General features: G+C 44.2%; 1 protein-coding gene across 3 annotated transcripts in view; it reads left to right on the top strand.

The window, feature by feature from the left end:
• Positions 1–1,660: 1,660 nt before the first annotated feature.
• ATOSA (atos homolog A) overlaps positions 1,661–22,832 on the top strand; it is a 47,753-nt gene continuing 26,581 nt past the window's right edge. Inside the window, exons 1-2 of one of the 3 annotated variants that reach the window (XM_065688057.1) lie at positions 1,661–1,763; positions 2,194–2,459. Coding sequence is in view for 2 of the 3 variants with exons in the window: in XM_065688056.1 (XP_065544128.1) it covers positions 14,156–14,194 (39 nt within the window). In the remaining variant the exon portion in view is untranslated. Of the gene's footprint in view, positions 1,764–2,084; positions 2,460–14,127; positions 14,195–22,832 lie in introns of those variants that run through there. The other 2 variants (XM_065688058.1, XM_065688056.1) reach the window with 2 other exon arrangements.

The following is a 22,832-nucleotide window of genomic DNA, read 5'->3' as shown; positions in this document are numbered from 1 at the left end:
TAACACTCATGTACTTATGAGTGTAATATCAAAGCGCTGCATGTGATACCCTCCTACTTGCCTATGTATTTTGGGGTATGACTGAAATGAGAGATGTTTACTGGACAGCTTGTTCTCTGAAGCACCCTCCAAGTGTAATAATGGGACATAGGTGCAGTTCCTATGAGCCAAACAGTGTAGCATTGAGTTGTTTGGGAATTCTACATTCTCTGCAATATCTTCAGTGGCTGCTTGATTAGCTGTGAGAAAAGGGAGGCTATGCGGATCCTAGGTGTACAAGCATCTGCAGGGGTCCTGGCACACCAGAAAGTATGGGGAGTTGACTGACCCATGTGTATTTTCTCTATATAGAAAGGACAGAAGACACATATTTATAAATCATCTTGTAGAGAGTGAATGTCCCCAGTAGTGCTCAGTCTGTAAGATGGAAGAGTTTGTAAACAATAATCACAGTGGCAGGGATTTGCCAGTGTAATGACTGGAGGTGCAGTGGTGTCTGTGTATATCCCAAATATAGGACCACATTAAAGTAAGAGAGGTCGGTATCGACTCATCTGTCTTTTCTGACTACATCCAACTCAGAGCATTACTGTTGTATGAGGTGCTTTCCCTGGCCCTGGTACAGTCTCCTTGTGAGCTCTCTACTGTTGGGAGCCTAGGATACCAGAGTCACTATAGCCCGCATGGATCTGAGTCCCTTGTTTAGGAGGGAGCCCCGTCACCACCGCACCTTGTTCCTCATTTCCAGAGGAGGCATTAGCAGTGTGTCTGCACTAAATAGTGCAAGGTCTGGCCATGTTTGGCTCACATTCAGTGGCCCTGGCTCCTGACCTGCCAGGCAGCCACACAGGCCTTGGAATGAGGCATGGCGCAGGCCATTCCTTTCGAGTACGCTTGCCTTTCTGCTGGATTGAGGCGGTTGTAACCACAACCCAGATGGCCCCATTGTCTTTGCACACAAACTGTCACTGGTGTGAAGTGAGCGTGGAGCACAGGGCTGCTGGGCAGGGCAGGCAGTGGGCATGTGAGGGGCAGGTATCAGGGCGGCGGCCTCCCCTGGGGCCAGGAGCACAAAGGCGGCCTCTCCCCTCCTTCGCAGCTCCTCTGGGCAGGTGGGGGCACAGCCTTCCGCGGCTCGGGCCGTTCACACTTTCAATCGCTGCTCAGAGGACGCCTATATATGCAGCTATATATATAGGTCCCTACAGAGATGAGCACGCGGCTGTGTGGAGACACGGGGTGCCAGCGCGGGAACACCTCTGCGGCCGTGCAGGCCGAGCAGCGAGAGCCGGCGAGCGGCTAACGGGAGTGCGGGACGGGCCCACCAGCGGCTGGTCTGCCTACGCCGGGTGAGCGAGGGTCCGGGGGCCTGTGTGCCAAAACACTTTTTGGGCGGGGGGTACAAGAGGAAGGGATACCGGTAAACTCGCAAAGCGAGAAACGGCGGCGGCACCGACCCCCGCCGACCGGCCGGGCTCGCCAGCGCCAACAGGCCTCAGCCGGGCCGGCTCCCTGTTGCTATGACAACCGAGTTGCCCGGCAGGAGGGCAGCCAGGCAGGAAGTGGAGGCACGCGATTGGCAGCCGCGGAGCACGTGAGGCGGGCGAGGGGTGGGGCGGGGCGGCCGGTCCGGCCTGGGGGCGGGATGAGCACGGTGCGGGGTCCCGCAGTGCCCTCCGGTCCCGTCCCGTTCTGTTCCGTTGTCTTGTACCGGCGGGTCCCGCGCTGCCGAGCGGACGTGCCCGCCGCCGCCGGGCTGTCATGTGTGTGCCCCGCTCGGCGGGAGGCGGGGAGTTCCCGGCGGAGAGGAGGGGAGTTAGTCAGCCGCGAGGAGGAGGAGGAGGAGGAGGAAGGGCGGGAGGCAGAGCCATGGAGAGCAGCACTCCGCGGCGGCGGGAGGGGCGGGCTGTCTGACCGGGGCGAAGCGCGGGGGGCACGGCCCGGCAACCCGGGCGGTCAGCGGCGGGGCCGGGGATGAAGGTGCCGGGCAGCCCCCCGCCGCCACCCGCCGGCCGGTGACGGGGCAGGGCCCGCGGGCTGCGGGGCGGAGGGGTGTGGGGGGCCGCTCGTTGCCCTCCTCGGGGCTGGCGAAAGGGAGGGGACTCCGTCCGGGGCCGCCGTCGCCCGGGGCCGCGGTGACTCAGAGTCGGGGGTGAGCCGAGGTCTGTTGTTGTGGGATTTTTTCCTCGGCAGGTTATAAATAGCCCCGCTCGGCGCCGTGTCACGGAAGGACACCCTGGCCGGGCGCGGGGAGAGGCCGCCGTCTCTCAGCCGTCCCCGGCCCGCTGCCTGCCTGCCTGCCGGCGGGCCCCGCTGCCAGGCAGGGGTCCGCTTGCTGGTCGTACGGCAAAGAATCGCTCTCGGGTAGCTGGAGGCAGCGGCAGCCAGCCTTCGTGGGGGGAGCAGCGGGGCACCGGGGCTCCTGCCTGAGGAGACGGAGAAAATGAAGCCGGAACGAGGTAAACGGTTTATCAGGATATTTCTTTGTGTGTGTTTTGTTTTGTATCGGATTAGCCTGGTATTTTGTCTCGGTGTTATCGCTCTATTTTCTTATCTCCTCCCCTGTCATTTTGGGGGATGGGAGAGAATCTTGGTGCTCGGCTTCACTCCCATTATCATTTCCCGAGTTGGTAGACTGGAAGGTACCCCGGGAATGCGTCCAAGACCCCATGTCCTGCCTGCCCTTCAGCTTCCCATTGTCTGGGTTGGACGGAAGGGAGACAAAACACCGTAGCGAACTGCTTTTGCTCCGGGAATGCTGCAGTTGGTGTGTCAGCTACAGCCCGCTTGTTAGCCAGAACTGCAGTGCTGGGGCGGGAGTCGGTCAAAGGCAAATGGGACACCGACAGACAATGCCAGCACGTGGGCAAAAATGACAAAATGTAGCTGAAAAACACCCTCAGAAGAGCCGTAACTTCCATCTGTGATGTTTTGTAATCTGGCAGAGGGGTTCGTTCCGGTTATAAAGGAGATGTATCGTAACAAGCATGCTGAAATACTGTTTTTTCGCCATAATTTGGTTGGATCTTAATCTGGATTACTGACATCTGGATTTACAGGAAAATAAAGTCGACTGTCTACGTATGTGTTTATAACACTTCAGCTCTTTTGCAGTATAGCAACAGCTGCTGATGCCCCTAGAGTTGAAAATATGTCATGACTTCTATCTTGAGCTACAAGAGCAGTGATTATTGATTCTTGTTACTTAAAGCAAGATTGGTTTTTAAACAGATTTTATGAGTCCTCATCGTAGAAGTGAGTGTTAATTAAAAAAAATTGCCTGGAAGTATTGATTAGATATTTGAGTTTCTTAAAATTTTGGCGATTCTATTGTTCACCTGGTTGCTTTCAGTTTTAAAAACACATTCTTTTTGTGTTATAATCACTTTGGTGTTTTGAAAAACACTTTAATATAGCTTAGATATCCGTGTGTTAAATGCTAACACTTACATGACTTACACAGCTTAATTAGAGTTGTTAATGACATGTTTGCTAATAGTGACACCGCGTAAATGACCACTCTTAGGTGTATTTCTTGTATGTATATGCTGTAAGGATTATATGATGTGGCAGTAGCACAGATAGTACAGAAATGATCACAAACATATACATAAAATAATGGGGTTTAAGTACTAGGGTTTTAAAATGGGCTTTTCTCTTTGCTTTCTTCCTTGTTTCTTAATTGCGTAAACCTCTACCTGATCAATTGCAGCAAGGCACATTGTTTTTAGAATCTCTTTGTTTTAATACCAGACACTGAAGTTTGAAAGGTGTTTGCTGTCAAGGTGAAACAAAACTTCAAAATAGCCAGGTAAAACCAAAGTCAATATTTGTAGTTTTAAGATGTTCTTCTGTAGCCGTTCAGAACCTCCATATGACCTGTGCTTATTCTTTAGTTTTCAGGCAGAAAAAGTTAGATGTGAATGTCTATCATTATCTGGGTGAAACCCTTCAGAAATAATGTCTTGGAATTCTGTTAAGATTAACAAAAAATCTGGAAATATCTCCAGACCGAGGGAGTATCTCCAGCCATTTTAGTAGATTCGTGTAGCTTAGCTGTGTGCTAATGTAATAAAGCAATACCCTGCACAAAGGGGGTTGTGAAAGTGCTACTCTAAATGCCACATGCAGCCCATAGAGCCTCTTAGGAGGCAGGAATCGTGCACATATTTACATGTTCTGCTTTCTGCATAGCAGCTGTACCACAGGATACAAGCAGCCAAGTGTGTAGTCACCTGCTTCCAATTGTCCCAAATTAATAGCAAAGAACAGGGGAGAAGCACACTCAGTTGCCACAGTCTCCACTTTTCTACAGACCCTCACAATTCTGAGAGGACTGCAAATCCATACAAGTAAAAACAAAGAAACAGACTTAAACAGACTTGAAATATTTGAGGTTTTTTTCATTCTTGCCAATAATTATATCAGAATCCAATTAAAGCAAAGATGCAGTTTTTGTAGATAGAATTAAGCATAAAATTATAGTTAATAAGATTGTAATGGCCCCACCTCACTGGGGGGGGGGGGGAAGTTATGGTTTAGCCTTTGTCATACTAATAGTAAGTAATCTCGTTATCACCAGCAATAAAGGGTGGTGCAGGAGAAGAAAGGGGAGATCTAGATGTGCAACCACTTTAACAGTGGGAAATGTTACAGAATACTTTATTAAGGAGGTGAGAGGGATGAGCGGAAATGAAGAAAAAAGGGAAATCCTGCCCTAAGGTACTTACCTCCCTTTATATTGTGGAAAGTTTGAAAATTACAGCTTTAAACATGCAGTATACGAGAGCAGCATGGAGAAGATGGAATGTGGAGTGTTGCATAGCAAACCAGTGGAGCAGTTTTGCAAGTGAGGAAGAGGGGTTAGAAAGTGCAGGTAAAAATGTGGTCTTGCTTCTTTGCCATGCAAAGGCACAGGCATTCACAGGATGTGTCTCATGAGCATCACTCAAGACTTGCCCATCAGGTGGGTTGTCAGTGTGGAAGGGCAGTGGCTGCTCTAAGCATATTCACATAGACTTATACCTGGTTTAGGGAATGCATTAACAGCAATACTGGTGGCTGCTGCTTGGCTTTACCTTTCCTACGCTGCCACTTTTAAAGTGAAGTGTCGAAACATCTTAAAATACAGTGGACATGTTGGCTCAGCTGAGGCTTTATCAGTGCAAAGAATGATGTGTCTCCCTTTCTCGAATACAATGTTTCTGAAGTGATGTTTAAGTTTTGTTCTTTCTGGTTTGTTTTTTGTCTTCCTGCAGTAGCAACCTATCAGCTTACCTAGCTTTGATCCATAATACCATCACCATTTATTTTCTGAGGTACTGCTTCTTAGTCAGCTGCTTCATGTTGGGTGTTTGGAGCTCTGTTTTCTTTCTCAAGTACAGAGCTTTGCTCTTGCTTCTATTGAACTTCGTTCTAATGACTTCTGATCACTTTGCCAGTTTATTGAGTTTGGAAGACAGAACTAGGCTTCGTAGCAGAGTGCTTGCAAGCTTTTCCAGCTCAGCTTTGTTCATAAACTGTATAAACACACTGTTTCACCATCGGAGTTAATGAAAACATTGCATAATGTCAGGGTGATAGCTTACTGCCAAACTCAGGATTGTTACGTACTCATAGAGTACACTTGGTGCACAACTGGAAAAAATCTTGTGGTTTACATGAATCTACAGTATAGTCATATTTTACTGTGGGAATGTTACAAGACATCAAAAGTCTAAGTAGCTCAGAGTTATTGCTCCTTCCTCCTCCCTCCCCCTCGCTGTGCGAGTGATCAGTTAAAGGAGGAAGACAGGCTTGTTTGTCTCTAAATGCATGCTGGCTGTTTTTTATCACCTTATTTGAGTCTTTTCTTATTTTTTATTACCTTGCTTTGTTTATTCCTCTGCTGTGTTCTCTGTGTAGACTATTCTGTTTTCACTTACAAATTAAGCTAAAAGCAGTTCTCTCGTACTTTCTGAAGCATTAATTCCCTCAGTGAGATTATCATAATTTAATGAAATGGCTTTTTGTCTACAAGAGAGGAACAATCAGTCTGAAGATTGCTTTTTCTCTTCTCCCTCTTTGCAAGTCAAACTCGGATACGTGCCTCTAGGTCTGCTTGTAGTAATTGGGTTAAGAAGGTTTCTTCCACCTTATTTGGTGGTTTGGTATGGAAAGAGCTAACTCTTCGGGCCCAACAAAAGTCTGTTTACTACCTCATACTGGAAACATAGCTGAGGGATTTCTCAGTGTATCTGTGAGGAAGCTGGAGGAGAGATTAATGAAGATAAAAAGCTGATTGAATGCTTTACCTCAGATTCTTAGGAGGAAGGATTGAGGAGGCATTGAGTTGAGAGGGAAGTGAGCAGAACCAATGTGGTTAAGAGTTGTGGAGTTAGCTGTTAGGAGCTCTGGATAAGGACCTTGTTTTTAAGAACAAGATTTAATTTTATGCCCTATATTCACTCTGTGAAATATTTTTTGGAAACATTTTAGCTAAGATGGTGTGCTACAGAGTATGCAGATCAGGAAGTGAAAATATCTTTTTCAAAAGGATGAGTGGTATTTTAGCGTCCCATATTGCACTGTGATGCAGACACTTTATTTTTATAGTATCTTCTCAGTGAAATGTCACGAAGCACTTAAACTTTTCTGTGGTGGAACGATGTAGCCAGTAAACAAAGTAGTAAAGTGGAAATGAGGTGCTTCCTGCTTAGTGGAGCTGTCACTCCAAAAGCGTTTGGGCAATGCTTGGGGCTTGGTTGCCACAGGTAAGTGCAGGTTGGGTGATGATGAGGTGGAGGTGACGCTGCTCCCTGGCCAGGGAGGAAGCTGTGCTGGCGGACACGCTGTGCAGGGCACGTGCAAGAAGGTGCGTGTGGCGAGGGAGGCCGGCTCTGATGGGCTGCAGGGCGTGGGGTGTCTGCTGCTCCCAGGTTGGGTAGACTGCTTCCAAATAAAACCAGATCCCTTTAAAAGGAGGAAAACCCAACCAAACTGACAGGTGGTCAGGATACTGCACTTGGATTCCATTTATAAGGCATGAAGCCATCTAGCTCTAATCTTCAGGGAGTGCAGATTTGGCCTGATAACAAATCGTATGTAAATGGAGAGGATGAGTGAACAGGAATATAAGCTTTTTTTTTTAATTTTTTTTTTAATTGAGGTTGGAGTCTGGATTCTTTCAATGCAGTCTTGTGCTGGCATCCAAGAAATTGGAATATGTGTTCTGTTATTTCTTCTATGGAAATTTAGCTTAGGAGAATTCTTAGCTTTTAGAAGCTGAAGTCCTCTCCCTCCCTCCCCCCCCCCCCAAGAAAAAAACCAGTAAAAATCTAAGGATATTAATTTGCAGACTTCATAGAATTGGAGAATCTTACATTTTGGGTGTGTTTGCTTATGTTAAAATTTTCTTACTGTTCTGCACCTTGTACCTGGATGTTGACAACGATGCAAGTTGTCCTGTTGTAAAAATAGCTCTTGGGTTGGAAGAGCGCTTGTATCAGTGTTCAGCAGGGAGAGTTCTTCACTGTGTGCCTGTACCTCAGGGAACAAACCATAGTAGTAACAACTTTGCCATTTTCTTTTTTGTTTATTTGGTGGTGTCCATACAAGCTGCATTTAGAGGGGCTCTTGTTGCTAAAATGGATGCTGCTGGAGTGGCATTTAAGTGGATATTTTGGGGCTTGTGGATATGCCAAGCCCATAGGTTTGGGCTATACAACTGACTCTTCTGACGGTATTCTTTATTTGCTGAAGTGAGAAACTTTGGCATGCCAGATCAGATCCCTGGGCTGAGGCATATTACACTGGACTTTGTTGTTAAGGGCAGTGTTGAAACTATTATTGGAACTGAGGTCTGCCAGCTTCTAAATGTTTTTAAAAATAAGCCAACATTTATAAATACAGATTCTCATGAGAGATGTGAGTTTGTTGCCAAATGAAATTCTGCTTATTAAAATTAGAAATCTTCTGTGAAAACAGAGTAACTGATGGGAACAAACCAGCTCTATGACATTTGTGAAAAGAACTTGCTCTGCTTCACTGTTTAAAAAATATTTCTTTGTTATTTTGACAAACGTGTACTAATAGCAAGTGTTAAATGGTGGTGAAATAGCCATAGCTTTTCATTCTACCAGGCAAAGGTTTAGGATAACAGTCTGGCAATTACTAGCTGTTCTTTCAGTCAATAAGATCTTGCCATTTAACTGTATTTGTAGCTGTAATAACTTCTCCCTTCTGAACTGATACTTGGTAAATTCTGCTTTTTAGATTTTTGAACGCGTCGCACATTGTTGTCTTTCAGGATGGTAATAAATTGTTCAGTCTTTGCAGGTCATTTGTATTTAATGTTTAGACAGAAGGTTTAAATTGTTTTAGGTTTAAATTGTTTTAGAAGTGCCTGTACAATCGCATGGTTACCTTTGTACTCTGGAGTGCAAAAACTTCATGTAGAAGTAGGCAGTTAAGGATGTCTATAAACCCAGGTGAATGCGAGTACTGAAGAGTGCCTCTTGGACTTGGGTAGGTAGTTGGACTTTGGAAGACTTTGCATTCATTATGTGTTCCTTTTTCTGCTGGTGCTGTGCAGGGTGGGATGACTGTAGCTGTGAGCACACAGCCAAAGCCATATACAGTTATTTTTTATCTGCATGCACAACTGTACCAAGATTGGAAGAGATGTTTTTATATATATATATAAAGGCTACTTGTAAACAGCAAAACTGAGGTGTAAGACAGTCATGAAAATTCTTCATCTGTTCTTAACAATTCAGTGTGGTTTTGACCAAATCAAATAAAACTCACTTGCATTAATACATTTTCTTCCATGTTAAATCAGCTTGACTAGTTCTTTTGGCTAGTGATTGTTGCGTTACCTTTTAATGTTGGCTTTGGGAGCAAAACTATCTAGAGTTTCTATCTAGACGGTATTAGTACATTCTGTTGACTCAAAATGCAAAGATGTAGTAGAATAGCGTGAGAATGTTCTCAGGGATAATTTGAAGAGGAATGAGTGCATGAATTAGTGAAGGCAGATGAATATAGGAGGAAGGAAGCACTCCACATGTGAAGTACTAAAGACACTAAAAACACTTTCATGTCTGTTCTGAATGTAAGAATCCTTGTTAGGAATCAAGGTAAAGAAAAAGTGTTACCAAGAAGTCTCCTGGACAACTTTATTGCTTTAGGAGCAGTAAGGGGAGTTCTTCAGCTCCCACCATACACATTTCTTTTGATTTTACCACTTTTCAGTTAGAGGGAAGGCATCCACTCTCTGTCCAGGTATATAGTGTGGGGCACATAGACTTCTCTCTTAGCAGCGATCAATGCATTTCCCAAACCTACTGCCAAGTATGACTTTTTTTTGTTCCAAGGGAAAAAAACAAGCTGAATTGTTTTCTGAAGTAAAATAAAAACTTGTCTAAAATAAGGAATCCGTGGTGCACATGAGCCATGTCATCTGTTTTACATTATGTATCCTGTGAAGTTACTGAGGTTTTTTCCATTAAGGTCCCAGAGATCCAGGTTGGTAAGTCAGTCCATTTTGGCTTGAGAACTTTAGTGAGACTGGAAGCAGGTGACTGCTCAAGCTAGTTTAGCCTTTTATGGTGCTGTGCATGCAGGGATTCCTTTTTCCCACTGAGCCTTGAGGATTTCTAGGGCATGTTTCACACTTTCTCTGTGCTGGAATAAATTAAATTTCTTTCTCAAGGTGTTGTACAAGTATCATCTTGTTGTTGGGTGTAATGGGGGAGGGAAGGGCAGAGAGAGCAAGCTGAGGGTGGTTTTAGTTGGTACCATGGTGGGAGGTGGCAGGGTGGTGGTGGTTTCCTTTGAAGGTCAGCGGAAGGAGAGGTGAAGGAAGAGCTGCTGTGGTCAGCACTTTTCCCACAGTGATGGGAAGCCCTTCTCCCCTGCCTGCCAGGTATTGTTCTCCTGAGTTCCCTGCCAGGGCACTAGCCCAACAACCTAAGTGAAACAAAACTTGGCTCAAACTCGCACTTCCAGGCAGGTCAGCAACTTTGCTAGAAGGCTTTGTCTGCAGACTTGGAGGGGCAGAGGGGTGGCTAAGAGTAGTATCTGACAAATGTCTGTGATGTCTACTTGCTGAGGGCATAAATTCTGTGTTAGCAAAAAGTGAATTTTGGTATGTTGGGTTGATGTTCTTTTCCTGTGCAATTTTTGTAAAGACACAAGTATCAATGCATGGTTTGTTTGCATGATATATCTGAATATTTATTTGCAACGTAGTCCCAGTAGGACATCCCATTTACTCATTCTTTTTTGTTACAGTTTTTTAGTTGGGCTTTTAATTTTGATAAAGTTGGACTTGGGAGTAAGGAGGAAGAGCACAGATGCATCAAGAAGAGCTTTAATAAATATTCCAGTGATGTGGAGTAAGAGTTTCCTACCAGTAGGGACTGAGCAGGGACTAAGTTGTCAAAATCAGTATGCACTGGGAATGCACTGTTAGGTCAAAGGAATTGATTTCAACACTCATGCTACTTAAAGGTAAATCCTTTTTTCTCTGCTGTATAGTTGTTTAAAAATGAGTCTTCAGGCATATTTCCTATGCAAGGTTTCCCACTTCAGTTGCCTTTTAATGAAAAATATGGCTTTGTTTTGCTTTATTTTGAGGGGGAAACAGCTTCTTCCTTTTGAAGCACTTGCTATTTGAACAGGCAGAGAAATTTTGTTTACTGTGGAGAAGCAACAAGAAACAAAGTATCTGAAGGACTAGAATTGGAGGAGTGGGCTGAGTAAAGGCTACTACCATAACCATGCTAGTAGCGCTACTCGCAGTGCAGCTGCTTACACCACGCTAAGTCAAGCAAGGTGTGGAAGACCCTTTATTAGAAGTGTGCGTGCTGTTAAAAAGTGAACAAATATAACCAAGTAGCTGAAGGGCAGGAGGAATGAAGCTGAAACAGGAGGAATAGTTCATAAAACTAGAAAAAATTGAAGGTAAAGATCAGGAGATCAATGTAGAACTGGTAGGGTAAATATCTGCCTCATCTTACATAGTGATTAAGTTCACTAAAACTGGCATAACTGGCTATTATTGTGCAGACTTTGATAGTCTCACTGAACAAACAAGTTTCTACGAGAAAGTATTTTGGATCCACTAGAGAAAAAGGTTAAGGGATGATGCTTGATATGCGTTTTATGTACTTTCATCCCATCTTCATGCTGAGACTATGTAATGGCCTTTCCTAAATGTTTTAGGACACTTTTTATAAGCTGGCTCTATTCATCTTCAGTCAAGCTTCTTGTGTGAAATTTCGAACAGTTTTATGATATACGCTGATTTTGTTTTGTTTTAAAATGGTAGTGGAACTGTTAGTATCTGATGCTACTTTTCTAGATGTGCTGTAGCCAATATGTACTCTTTCTCACTCAAGAAGTCTGAGTTTAAACATAAAGGAAAACTATACATAATTATTAAGACTGTGAATAGTATATCTTATGAGCTTTTTGACATGCATTGCAAGCATCAAGAGCTGACCTCAGCTTTGTTCTGAGGAAATAAGCATCTGAGGAGGGAGAAGGGAATAGGGCTGTCTGCATGAGTGTTTTCTCATTTTATACTTTTCACATTGATGCCTCAGTCCAAAATGATTGTTTTGAGCAAGGGATACATTGGTAGGAGTGTGATTTTGTTTTTAGCTTGTCTCTGCAGCTAGGCTATGTAAACCTAAGGTGTTATGAAGTCACGCTTTGCTTCTTAGGGGTCATGCGCACACTTTGCTTTTCTCACTCAAGACAGGGCTGGAATTGAACTGGAGCGTTTTTCTGAACTAGCTCATTACTAGCCATGCTGTGCTTTGGCATGGCCCTCCAAAGGCTGGAGTTGGGCTTTTTTTATGATGGGGTGATGCCAATTATGTCTACTGGCAAGTGCCCCTGAATTGATCCACAGCTGACTTGATACCAAGATGAACCACGCTTGGCTGTGATTTCCTGCTTTGTGAAATGTGTAGGACTGCTTATTCCTAGAGTTTATGCTGGAATAAAATCCATTCTTTTTAAAATAATCTGTTTATTTTAATAAATGTTACCCTGTTTGTGGTAGAACGTGGGGTGCAATAGTCCGTTAAATTCAGTCTTGCTTGTTTCTTGTAATTTGCAGTGTTAAAACTGGAATAGTAGTATTTTAAGTGCAGCTCCTTTATGATGATGGAATATGCAGCTGAGGGAAAAAGTCCTATGAATATCTCTGTGTTGCTGTACATACTGTACATCTCATATTCAGTCACGCTACCAGTGTCCTTTTATATGTATCTTGTGCCTCTGAGAGTTTGTGGAAGCGTATGAGATCAGACTGACAAATGAATAGCATGTTTCAAGGTGGGTTTTTTTTATTTGTGGAATTTCTAATATTATAGTTTCTAAGTTTGGCATTCTGCTAGGCCAGATGCATTCATTTCTGGGGTGTTCTTCTACAAGCAGGCACAGAGCTCAGCTCTGCATACCTACAGCTGGCTTAGGACTTTAAGCTTAAAAGCTGGGGTGTCAACATGCTGTCCTGCTTTTACTGTACTTGAAGACTCTCAGATGTGAAAAGGATCTTTGTGGTTGCACCCTAGTATCCCAGTGTGGGGAGACTGTTCAGGAGCACTATGGTGGATATGCCTGTCATCCAGAGGCAGCTGCTCATCACTAAAACATGGTCAGTTGGCCTGTGGAAACAGCTGGTGGCTGCTGAAAGCTGTCTGTGCTGGCCCCTGTGGGAACTGACTTGGGGTTGTTGCTTATGCCTCTTGTTAGCAAAACTTTTAAACATAGCATATTTACTAGCATGCTAAATATTCCTCTTACCCCTCCCATAGATACTGAATAACTGTTCCATAGAAAATCATCTGAGTACTTTTTTCAAAGGCTGGGTGGTTGATTGATTACAAAAACTTGAAATTGCTTTTTCAGACAACTGTGTAAACTTTTGGTGTTTTTGTAGAAGTAAATGTTCCATGAAAGAAAAAAACTTGGAAAGCAAACTGAGATAAAATACACAGGAAGCTTGAATGTCAGTGACTAATGAAATGGTATGTTTCATGTATAACTTTCTGTAAGGCACTATCTGTATCTACAATCTTTAAATGGGCCAGCTACTAAAGGGTATCCAGCCTTCCTAGGAGAAAATGTCTGCTTAAAGATCTTGTATAGGCCACGGCTTTGCACAACCACAGCTAAATAATACTGCTCTCTAAAATGTGAGTGGGGAAAAGGTATTGTTCTGTGAACATGTTCTCCATGCTCTTCGATGGGTTAGTGAGTGCTACTGGATTTTGAATGTGGTTGTGAAATCTAGTTTGATCTGGACTTACAGTTTCGTGGCATCTAATTACAGAACAGGAGCTGTGATCCTGTTTTGTAAAGTGGTTAGGCTGACTACTTTTTTTGGTGCTAATCATGTTAATATGGTGCATGTCGTCTGACTTGTAAATAGGGAGAAACTGGATGAAATTAATGCAGACAATATGTTGTTTAGACTTTGCCTCGAATAATACATGTGCTTTTGGGACTATTCTCTTGAAACTTCATAAATTAGTCCCCAAAAGTGCCCCTGAAAAGATCGAGGAAGGGGTTGTAAAGAGCGCTGAAGTAAGGAGTTCATCAGGTGGGTTAATAGCTGCGGTGATGCAGGGAGAGCCAGCGACGGTTTCCGTGGGGTCAGAGGCATGGGGCTGAGCCGTGCCGGAGGCGCTGTGGAAGCGGCTCCTGGGGCTGGCGGCCGGACGGGCCTTCTCCTGTCCCACTGCAGCAGCCACGGGTGTCCGTCCCCCGCGTACGCGCCCCTCCGTGTGAGCACTCGGTGCGCAGGGCATGCGCGGGGCCGGGCTTTCGGCGGCGCTCGAAGCCCCTCGTGGGGAGCTGGACGGTGCCGGTGCTTGCCCTCCCCCGGGTGTCGGCAGCTCCGCGGCAAGGCACGCGTGGCCATAGCGCCCTTCCTTGCGGACGGCAGCGCGCCAGCGCCCGTGTCGACGGCTCCTGCTGCCGTGGGTCGGTGCCCGGTCCCGTCCCCCCGTTCACCTGCCGGCGGGGCGGTGCAGCCGGTGGGGCGGGCCCCGGCCGTCCCGTCCCGTCCCGCCCCGGGGGCGGCCGCTCTCCCGGCGGGGCCAATGGGCGCGGGCCCTGTTGCTATGCGCGGCCCTACTCTGCCTCCTTTGTGGAAATGCCGTGGGCACCCACCCGCGGCGCGCCGGCGGAGAAGGTGTGTACCGGCGGGGAACCGGGCCCGCCGCGCCCGCTCACCGCGCTTGGCCTGGGGCGGGCCACGGCGGCCGCTCGCCCGCACTTGGGGTGTCCTCGGATCCGGTGGCGGAGCAAGGGCTTGAACCGGGCGGTGCGGGGGCGAGGGGCAGCGGGACGCGGGTGCCGGGAGGGGCGGCGGGGCTTGGGGGGGGTGGTGGTGGGACAGGCGTCCCTGGCTTGAAATCAGCTCAGGCTGTGGCACCGCGGGCGCGATCGGCGGCGTGTGTCGGTGTGCTGCTGCGGGAGGTGGTTTAACGTCCGTCGATGCTGAAGTTTGCCCCTCCGGCGCAGTGCGGGAGCGCGCTGCGCTTGGGCTGTATATAGTTCCTTTAGAAAAACAAACAGTTTCTCCCTATGTTCTCCCTTTCGTTCCCATTACTGAGCACAGGAAAGGCTGGGGCTTGTGAGATCTCTTTTTAACAACTCCCTTTAGAGGAGAGTAATGGACAACCTGAAAATTAATTGTGTTAATTCATTACATTCTTACGGCAAAAGTATTAGGTAGCCTGGAACAGGAAGGGGATATTTTTAAGCCTTAAAAGTGAGACATGTAGTTAAATCTGCTAACAGTTGTCGGTGTAGCCATATGTAACTGCTTGACTCTTCATTGTTGCAGAGGAGAAAACTTTTCCCCCCGTCCCAAAACCACCCTGAAGCTTAACTGAGTTTCTTCTGTGCCTTGTTATGTAGGTCAAGTTTCTCTCTTTTTTCCCTTTTCCTCCAGCAGGAGGAAACTATTACAGTATTTTGATTTCTGCTGGAAACAATGCATGAAAGCACTATCAGCCCTTTGCCACTACTTGTCTTGGGACAAATGAAGCTGATGCAAGTATATCAGCTTTGGGGGCAACTAAAAATATGTATTTTTAATTAGCAGCTTACTGGTTGCTTAACTGTAGGCTGTGTTTAAAGCTAATTAAATAGCATATGAGCTCAATGCTGAATTGAGGATTATCCATTTCTTTTTATGCCAACCTGTTCTCTAAAAATGCAAATGTTGTTCCAGCCAAGTACTTGCATGTATTTTCAACCTGGATCTGATGCTTATTCTTCCTCCGAAAGGTACCAGAGCTCTAGTTTCAGTGAGATGGCTGCTATTAGACATTCACCTCCCGATATGGGAGGAACAACAATTCCACTAGTGTACTCTTGTGGTTTGTGTGGGATTATTAGTTTTGACCCAATGAAGCATTGCTTTATAAAGTAGTAAGGAAGTTTTGAGAGGACAATGTGAAATTTCGTAATTGCATAAATTGAATTTTAAATGTGTTAATCTCATGTCTGCCATTTTGCTATGTAGAAAATTACCATATATTAGTAGAGAGAAAGGCAAACTAGATTCTTGGCTGGAATTCTGTTAAGCCTTTCAATTTTGACCCTCTAACATTTTATTCTTTTGAGTACCAGAAGACTATTAAAGCTTAATAACATGGAGTACAATGTGGAGTCTTGTAAATAGCTGAATTGTGCTGTATGACACAGTTAAAATTCTAAAATTATCCAAAATGTTCTTTTGTTTTATGCATTCAAAATTCCATAGTAGGCTCTGGTGTCCATTTTAAATTGAGCAGGCTTTTACACAGCGTGAGAGTTGTAATGTCCTCATTTGTCCTCCTGAATAAAGTTTAAATACAATTTTATGTTCCTGGCTGTTCTCCCAGAAGTTTTTAAATGAGAAGCATATATTGTCTCTTTTGTAACTTTTTTACTTTTGCAGGTTACTGTTTAACCACTTAAGGGCAGGCCTTGTAGGTGAAGGTTAATAGCATTGGAAAAATTACCCGAGGAGCTTCATGCTGCTCCACCATCATTAATGTCATCTCGGTTCTTTCAGAGCTCCTTGCCTTTCTAATGAAGAAGCCTTTGGTCTGCTAGCCTTATTCCTATCCCTCCACCTCACCCTCTAAATAATCTGGACTGCAGATACGGAAACAAACCTGAAGCCAGAGGTAGCCTCACTAGCTAGGAGGATGATTTTGGGTGGTCAAACATGTTCTGACAAAGTTCCACAAGGTAAATTACCCACCACTTAGACGACAATGAGCAGGTTGTAACATCAAAGTTTTGAGAGATGAAGTAGGAAAGCAGAAGATGAATACAGAAAGAAACTGCAGTAGAAGAGGTCAGATGTCATGAAAATAGGTTGCTCTGGGGTTTTTTGATTTGTCTTTTTCTTTATTTCAGATAAAATAATGGGATTCATAATCTACATTCCTCACCTGGGGACACTGTGTGCTTTTTTTAAATACCCTAATAGCTAGTTCTGTTCTAGCAGCAGTACTGCAGAAGTTTTCAGCTTGTAGGTGTAATTTCTAACTGACATGATGTTGTAATAAAGATATGAGAGTGTCAGCTCCTACTTAACCTGCATACTATATATCTAATGTTTGATGTGCTGTCCATTAAAATAAAAGTCTTGAATTCTTGAGTGTTTCTCTCTTCTCCTCGTGCATATTCTTTAAAAGCTCTGTTATTAACAGTGCATTTGCATTGTTTGGTTTGTTTCTCATTTCTTTGTTTTTCAGTTATTCTGGGAAAATAGGAAAACTCTTCCCCAGTGCGACTATTTCTCTTGGACTTAGGTATGCCAGCAGTGTTCACAAAGCTTCTTGGAGCTGAACCAAGTCTCTGGAGTTGACATGATTTGATAGTCAGAAAGCTGCCCTGGATATAATTCACATGTGAACCTGAGTATCTGTAATGGACAAATTTTCTGAACATGCTGAAAGAAAACCCTTTTCAGACACTTCAGTCTGTTCAGTTGCAGTTCTTGTCAGAACCAGAAGTAATGAATTAGTCTGTGTTCTTGTTTCGATACAGTAGCACACTGGTCTATAAATCATTGCATTGTATCGGATCTATCCTATACATGTGTGGTTGTATCTACCAAATCTCTCATCTTCATAGAATCTGAGAATGCACCTTAGCCAGTGCTGTCTGTGCACCAGGTCTTGCTGCACTGAGAATGCTGGTGTGTTTGCCAGGCTGTTGGTGGTCTTGTCATCTGAATGAAAGACTAGTCTGGAAAATCCTGTCTTGTTATTTGGACGAGTGAATTAGTCTTCTGATGCTCTGCAACTCTCTCTTCCCACATAAATGCTTTTCAAATTTTTCATCCACTTTCAAAGTTCAGAGGATCCTATCTTTACTGGCTGTATGTGTGAGCAGGGTGGTCTTAGCTTATGTGGTGCCACATTTAAGTTGTTAAATGACTGAAACAAGGACTTCATGCTGAAGGCCTCTTACTTGCTCCTAATAGCACTGATCATTTTTGTGAAGTAAGTTTAGGATCAGTAAAAGAAACAGCCATGTTGTTCCCCTTTTGTCATTGAGTAGCCTTTTGCTTTCTTCTGAGAGCATGATGGATGAGAAGCAGCAGGGCTGGCCTGCTTTCCTGGGACTAGATTCAGAAAGAGTCAGTATTTTGCCTTAGGTCGTAGAGATCTGAATGTAGATAGTGATGATTTTTAACTCCAAAATTCTAAGCTTGGAAATGTGAGAACATGTGTACAGCTAGTAGGTGAATCTATTTCAGATCCTCTTGGAGGATAAAAGGTAGTATTTCCTTGCTAGTAACACATTGTTGAGTCTGTGCTATTCAGACTCTGAAATAAAATTACAAAACTGTTTTCTTCTGCAATATTGAGAATGTGGGATGTAGAAGATGAAGGGATACTTCGGAATTTGGGAATATAACACGCAGTGGAATACGTTTAAATGGGAGGCATGTAGCCTGTCTTGGAGTTCAGCCACACCATCTACTGCCTGAAATTCTTTTCAAATTGGTGTCTCTAACAATAAAACTGGTGCTTCTAGAGGTTGGTGTCTGTATAAGTGCATGCTTTTTCCTTGGTGAGAAAGAATACTGACCAAATTTAAGTAATGGTGGTCATCCTACCTGAAAGACAGCTGAACCCTCAGATGAATTTCCACATTAATTAGGATATTTACAAAAGGGCCGAAGGTGGGGAGATAGATTCTGCAAACTTAAATAGCAAGCACCAGTGCTAACAAGCAAGACTGTTGTTAAATAGTTAATAACAGATGGCTGAACTTCTGATGCAAATGATCAGACAGAACAAGAGAAGTTCTCTGCATCCTGACCCAGTGACTCCTCGCTGCTGCCATGGCAACTAACACTTTTTTTTTCCCCCTCTCATTTTAGCAAAGTTTATGAAACTGAAGATAACTTGTTGGTTTTATGGCTTTAAACTAAATTTTAAAAGGCAAAGCAGACCAGCTGGAGGAGCAGAAAACATAAACTAAGACAATGTGGATGTGAATTCCAAGAGGCCTAGCGTATTCTAGTTCCTATAAGATCTTTCTAAAAGATGTTTGAAATATTGTATACTTGAAAAGCCTGGCTGCTCAATCATTGGTTTAAATACAGAAATTAATAATCTGAGCAGATCTCTCTTGATTGTTTTCATTTGACTTAAGGTGAAAATTGCCTACTGCAACTTGAATAGCATGGCAAGGGGGAAAATAAGGAGGAGGTAGGAAGCTCTGTGTATTTGGCCTGGGCATGGTAGGCAGGAGCAAGGAAGGTCCTGCAGCTTGTGGTGTGGATGTGGCCTTTCATCTGACTTGCACTTGCAGCCAGGCGTTTGTCTTCCTTGGTGGGAACAGGGGAATGTTGCTATAGGACAGTGGAGATCTGTAGCAGGTGCCACAGAAGGCGTTGAAGCTCTTTGCCACTGAACAGGGCAAACTTCTCTGCCCCTTTGGTTCAATTGACTGGGAGAGTATTCTGGGGAAATAACCAGCACAGCCCTACTTTGTGCCCTTTCTGCTAAGGTGCTTGCCTTTGGCTGCTGTGAGCAGGATGCTAGAAGGACCCTGAGTGCTATCTTGCTTATTTTTATAGTAAAGTTACTCTATGGCTCTTGTACCTACTATAGTTAAATTCAAAACAGAAGGCTCAGTATGTCTTTTTAGGATAGGGCAGCTGAAGTGTTGGTATAGAGTAAACTTCATAGCACTGAAACTCCTGGAGGGAAGTGTTTCTGAGGCAGGTTTTGATCTGGTCCCCTGGGAAAGCCTTGAACAAGACCTGTGTATATTTCTGAATGCAGGTTGCTTCTCATAAAGCACAAACAACCCGTTGTAAGTCTGTTTCATCAATGCTGTTAGAACACAGTTTTTTTCAGCTCTTGCTGTTTCTGTGAGGGACATCTATGTCTGTAGGTCTTAACACAACAACAGTGGGCTCTTTACAGAATTAAGTCCTTCATGTAGATCTGTAGCAAACCACTATATTCTAAGAATGTATTTCCAGAGTGTATCATATTGCTGTGCTTGATTGTCTAGATGGACCAAGGAATTATTCAGCCTCCAGGTGTCTAACTCAGTCATAACACTACTTTTAAAGAGAGGGGAAGCAAATTCCTGGAGTTCTTTCCTGGAGATTATAATCTGTTATCTGTGATACAAATTAAGAGGTACATTCAGGTATCATGGCTTGCTGGGTATTATACAAGCATGGAACAAAAGGCCATCCTCACCTCAGACCTTATGCAAGTATCAAACATGAAATCGATGACTTCCAACAGAGGTCTGTAAGGAAACAAAGGGATAATACTGATGAGACAGATAAACTGTGCTCCCAGCGTACAGGCGAACAAGCCTTTATCAATGTAATGGAGAAGCTGGGAAGCAGTCAGTTGCATCAAGTGTTCTTCCTGACTATAGGATAACACAGGGGGGAAGAAGTACAAGTGATTAATCAGAGGCTAACTGGAAGTTTATTGCAATAGTGAGTGGGAGACAATAGGAATGGTGGTGAGCTGTGGAAGATCCTGAAAGTTGGGGTTTGGGTTTTGTATGTAAGTTATTTGCTTGCTATGAAAGATGGTATTTTGAGAGGCAAAAAAAGAGGACAGGAAAATATGTTTTGCTGTTAGACACTGACCAGATGTATTTTCCTCACAAAGCTGGATGCTGGTGAGGCATCATCTCTTCATTGTCTCTTTCACACTCATTTTCAGTGATGAATTCCATGAGAAATCCTGTGGGCACTGCTGGCAGTTCCCCAGCAGGCAGATAAGGCACTGCCATCTGCCTGCCGGAGCCCTGATGGCATTCACGTGGGCTGCACCCAGCCTAGAGGTTCCCACTGCAGGGCCTGTTTCCAGCTTTATCACAGCTCGGACTGGGAAGAATCTCTGAGGAAAATTGTAGGATTCCAGGCAGTGTTTTTCCACAGTTGAGGAAAACCAACTCATGCCGAAAGCAATTCTCTAAATGCTATTTCCTAGGAATCCAACCCAGTATTAAGGCTGTAGTGAACCCAATTTGCGTGCTCTTCTGGGGATAAAGAGGGTGGGTTGCTTGTTGTCTGGATTCCCATGCCAGATTCTGGTCCTTTCAAGATCAGCCACTAATTCAGATGGTAAGAATAAAATGTTCTGTGCTAAAAATCTCTTGGATATGTTTTTTATTAGCTCTTGAAGGTAAGTGATTGCAAATACCAGCTGTTTATAGTAATAGCCAATGTAGTTATGTATTCCTAAACGTAAACTTGAAATCTTTTTGACTACACTTAGTCTTTGTAATCTCTTAGGAAAAGATCCTATTTCTCCAACAGAATTTTGTATTGATGTCACTTGAAAGTAATGAAATTTGTTCTATTGATTTTAACAGAAAATCTCTGGATAATCTTTTTGGTAACTGGGACAGTTGACAAAACAAGTGTGGCTGTCAGGCCTCTGGGTTCTGTAATGGTTGGGGAGGGAGGCTGGTCAGTTTTCTGGGTTTTTGGGGGGGGGATGTGGGGGGAGGTTGTGTTTTGTTTTGTTGTTTGTTTTTTTTTTCCCAATGCTCAACTTAAGTATTCGCAATAATTTGTTAAATCTATAGAACCTGACAAGTGGGCAAATCCTAAATGTTGCCTGAACTATGCTAGTACCTGATGTGTAGCAGAGAGTGACTTTTTGGCATTTCTGAACTGAAGGCAGCTTGGGGAAATTTTCCTAAAAGACAGTCATTTTGACATCTTCTGATTCAAGTTTCATTGCATATTTACTTTGGACATTAATACCTTTTCTGTTGGTCACAAATTCAGCTCCCCCCCCCCCCCCCCCCCCCCCCCCGTATATTAGTTTGAATATATTCCCTGAAAGTTATCAGGGAAGAGCTAAAGTTGGGGTTTATTTGTTTAGCCGTCTTTGCTTATGTCAGTTGTTTTTGCACAAAACAAAAGAGGCTGTGGAGGTCCTTGAGCTTTGACTGCATAAAAACTGTTGTTTTTCATATGCTGCTCATGTGTGCTATTTTTAGAGCAGTGTTTTGTTTGCCCTAATAATTTATTGCTCTGTATCTCGCCTCACGGGTCACCTGATTTTAGAGCATGCAGACGCAGAGGTTGGATCCTTCACTAGGCTGTAAACTGCTAGTTTATCTTGAGGAGCAGGATGCTGCTGCTGCTGGTGAGATTGGTCTGGAAGTGGTTGTGGAGGAGTGAGCCCTGTCCCTTTGGTTCTCTGGAAAGTATGTTCTAAGAATACACAGTACAGGGTGTTACAAAACACACGTGCAACCAGTAAACTTGGAGCGGAGGCCAGGGATGGTGGGTGACTCGAGGTCAGTGCTGTGCCTGCTGGCCCTCACCGTGCCTGTCTTAGCTCTGTGCCAGCAATGGCGCAGTCATCCGTGAACTCACTTTTTCCCTTGAAGGGAGAATTGTTTTGAACAGATACGAGTACACCACTATTATTCTTGCTCTAGTAGTGGTAATTTTGGCACTTTGAGTGTCTTGCATCTAGCATTGTTGGGAGCTTTTGTTCCATGAGGTGCTGGATGTTTCTGGTAGCCTTCAAAGCTGCAGCGCAGCCCTAGCAGGATGGCTGAATGAAGCAGAGAGGGAAAGCAGACACCTTTTGTAAGCAAACAAGTATGTTGTTTGACATTTCAGTGTTCAAGTGGGCCCAGGTTTTAGAAAGGTACTTTTCAAGATGTGTGTATGTGTGGAGGGCAAACATAACAAGGTCTGAGTGCTCTAGGGTTTCAGTAGTCTGATTTTTAAAGTTCTATTATTGTTTTGTTTTTTAAATTTTAAAGTGAATGTGAACTGTAACAAGATGAATGTCACTCAGTTAAATCTTGGTGATCCTTCAAATCGGTTGAAAACAGAGAGGAATGAAACTGCATCCATCAAGTTATTCAGCATTTGCACGGGTGAAATAAGTCTAGACACGTAAAATGACTATTGTGATGGCTTGGATTGAAACAGAAGTTCATTACTGCCCAGGCAGTTGTAGATTTTTAATTCCTGTCCCATGAGGTCTTTTCAGCCTTGTGAAAAACTGCAGAAGTCATGCAGGCTTCTCTGGGATTTACAAATCAAGCAAGTTAACCTTCAACTATGTGGATCTTGGCTTAACTGAAACAGGGGTATCGGCTGACCTGGGTAACAGTGCTGGCATTCTCAGGACTTTCATTCACATCATTATAATTCTTATAGGCTCTTCTAAGACCACACAACATTTGAAATTGAGTGTTGTGTGCCTTTGAGCGAGGGGGGTTGCTTTTTGACTGAGTGTAGGGCTTATCGCTATGCTGGTGAGTTGCTGATAGCACCTCTGTTGCACTTGTACCAA

This window comes from Lathamus discolor, chromosome 8 (assembly GCF_037157495.1).
Source record: "Lathamus discolor isolate bLatDis1 chromosome 8, bLatDis1.hap1, whole genome shotgun sequence".
Lineage (NCBI taxonomy): Eukaryota > Metazoa > Chordata > Aves > Psittaciformes > Psittacidae > Lathamus > Lathamus discolor.
Note: the sequence above shows the minus strand (reverse complement) of the source record. Positions and strands in the feature narration are given on the sequence as shown.